Source organism: Cyprinodon variegatus, unplaced genomic scaffold (genome assembly GCF_000732505.1).
Source record: "Cyprinodon variegatus isolate N-32 unplaced genomic scaffold, C_variegatus-1.0 Scaffold8, whole genome shotgun sequence".
In the NCBI taxonomy this organism is placed as follows: domain Eukaryota; kingdom Metazoa; phylum Chordata; class Actinopteri; order Cyprinodontiformes; family Cyprinodontidae; genus Cyprinodon; species Cyprinodon variegatus.
This window is the reverse complement of record NW_015150461.1, coordinates 1,145,106-1,146,698: the sequence shown is the minus strand read 5'-3', so window position 1 is coordinate 1,146,698 and position 1,593 is coordinate 1,145,106. Positions and strand designations below refer to the sequence as shown.

Here is a 1,593-nt window from a genome sequence, read left to right as displayed (position 1 = left end):
TTTTTTAAAAGTTAAGACCAACAAAAGACTGATTTCAGACATTTTAATACCAATTAAGGCCTTGGTTTTAATTTTTAAGAATTCAATGCCTTTTAAGACTTTTTAAGGACCCGTGGGAACCCTGTATACTTCCAAACACAGAAGCAGGGCTGAGACTGACCTTCATGTGTCGGAGGTTGGGGATGGACATTATTCTTACTTCAGGGATGTAGCTCCTATTGGAGGGAAGCAGAAGAACCAGAAATTAACCGACATCCAAATCGTGTTAATAAATCAAATCCTCAGTCACTGAACTGCTCAAAATATTGATTATTAAACCGATTCTCTAAATGAAAACAATAAAATTTATTTCTGGCTGTTTAAATCGGAACTTTTACAAATGAAATCTGTTCATTTCCAGAAGCTAAACATGCAATAATTCTTGAGCATGCATCTCCAGCTGCTCATTCAGTGTTTCCCACATTAACCCAATCAGACCCGAGGCTGACATAAACTTTGAACACAATGATTCTACTCACACAGCCACCAGCTGTATTTTAAACTTGATTGAAGTTGGATTAAACTCCGGTTTGCTCAGGTTGTGCTCGCATTTCTGAGAAAAGTAATTAAGAGAAACAATGTGGTACAAATTAGATCAGTTTCCCCCCCCCACTATGTGCACACAGAGCTGTACTCACCCTGCAGCGCAGCGAGCGCTTCATCAACAGGTGTTTGTGTCTGGGGTGGAGCTGAGATGCTCCTGCAGGTTGGAAGTCTGGCTGCAGCAGCCTCTGGCGCAGCGTGGTCACTGTAAACACACGGACAGTCTGCTCAGCAACCATCAGAAGCTGATCGAGGGCCGCTTAGTGCCGACATGTCTTACCTTCAGGTAAACTGACAGGTCGGGTGTAACAATCCTCAGGCAGGGGCTCTACTTCATCAAGGGCCTGGGCCGGTTCTATGGTGATCTCCTTCTTGTCCTCGCCTTCTTTAAGGCTAGATAGAAACACAAACGCTGCCTGATTTAATCGTCATCTTTAAGCAAAAAAAAATACAGATTAATTAATGGTATTCCACCAATAGAAAAGACTTTTCATCACTTTGTTTCAACAGTTATTGGAGAGGAACTGATAAAGTTTTGGTTTTCCGTTGATTTATGAGGCAGAAAATAATGCCGCATTGCTTATTTCATGCTGCTGCACACTGCTGGTTAGATGGCTGAAAGCAGTCTTCTAGATTTCTACCTAGCTCATAAAAACATTAATACGACTGTTTGTAAATTATTCAACTGATTTTGGAATCTAATCAAATAGTTTTAGCCAAATAATCTAAAACTAAATCTAAAAATTTCCCATTTTCTTATAAATCGAAAGTACTTTTACAAACTATTTAAAATGCACAATAATGGCTTTTCTCTATACTCAAAATGTTCATTTTGAAATATTTACTTATTAAAAACCTCTTTACATTATTTGAAAAGAAATGATCCATAAATGTATCTCTTCCTAAAATAATAGATAGGTGCAGCATTAGAACAAAAACATCTCAATATCTTTTATTAAAGGCATACTATGCAACATTTTTCAGTTAATGTGTTCCATAACGTTTTGGATG

At 38.0% G+C, this 1,593-nt stretch overlaps 1 protein-coding gene across 1 annotated transcript in view; it reads right to left on the bottom strand.

Annotated features, from left to right (window-relative positions):
- dctn4 (dynactin subunit 4) overlaps positions 1-1,593 on the bottom strand; it is a 20,226-nt gene that overhangs the window by 7,033 nt on the left and 11,600 nt on the right. Inside the window, exons 8-11 of the mRNA XM_015376790.1 lie at positions 863-975; positions 678-787; positions 519-592; positions 161-215 (exon numbers count right to left, since the gene is read on the bottom strand). Of these exons, the coding sequence (XP_015232276.1) occupies positions 161-215; positions 519-592; positions 678-787; positions 863-975 (352 nt within the window). The remainder of the gene's footprint in view (positions 1-160; positions 216-518; positions 593-677; positions 788-862; positions 976-1,593) is intronic.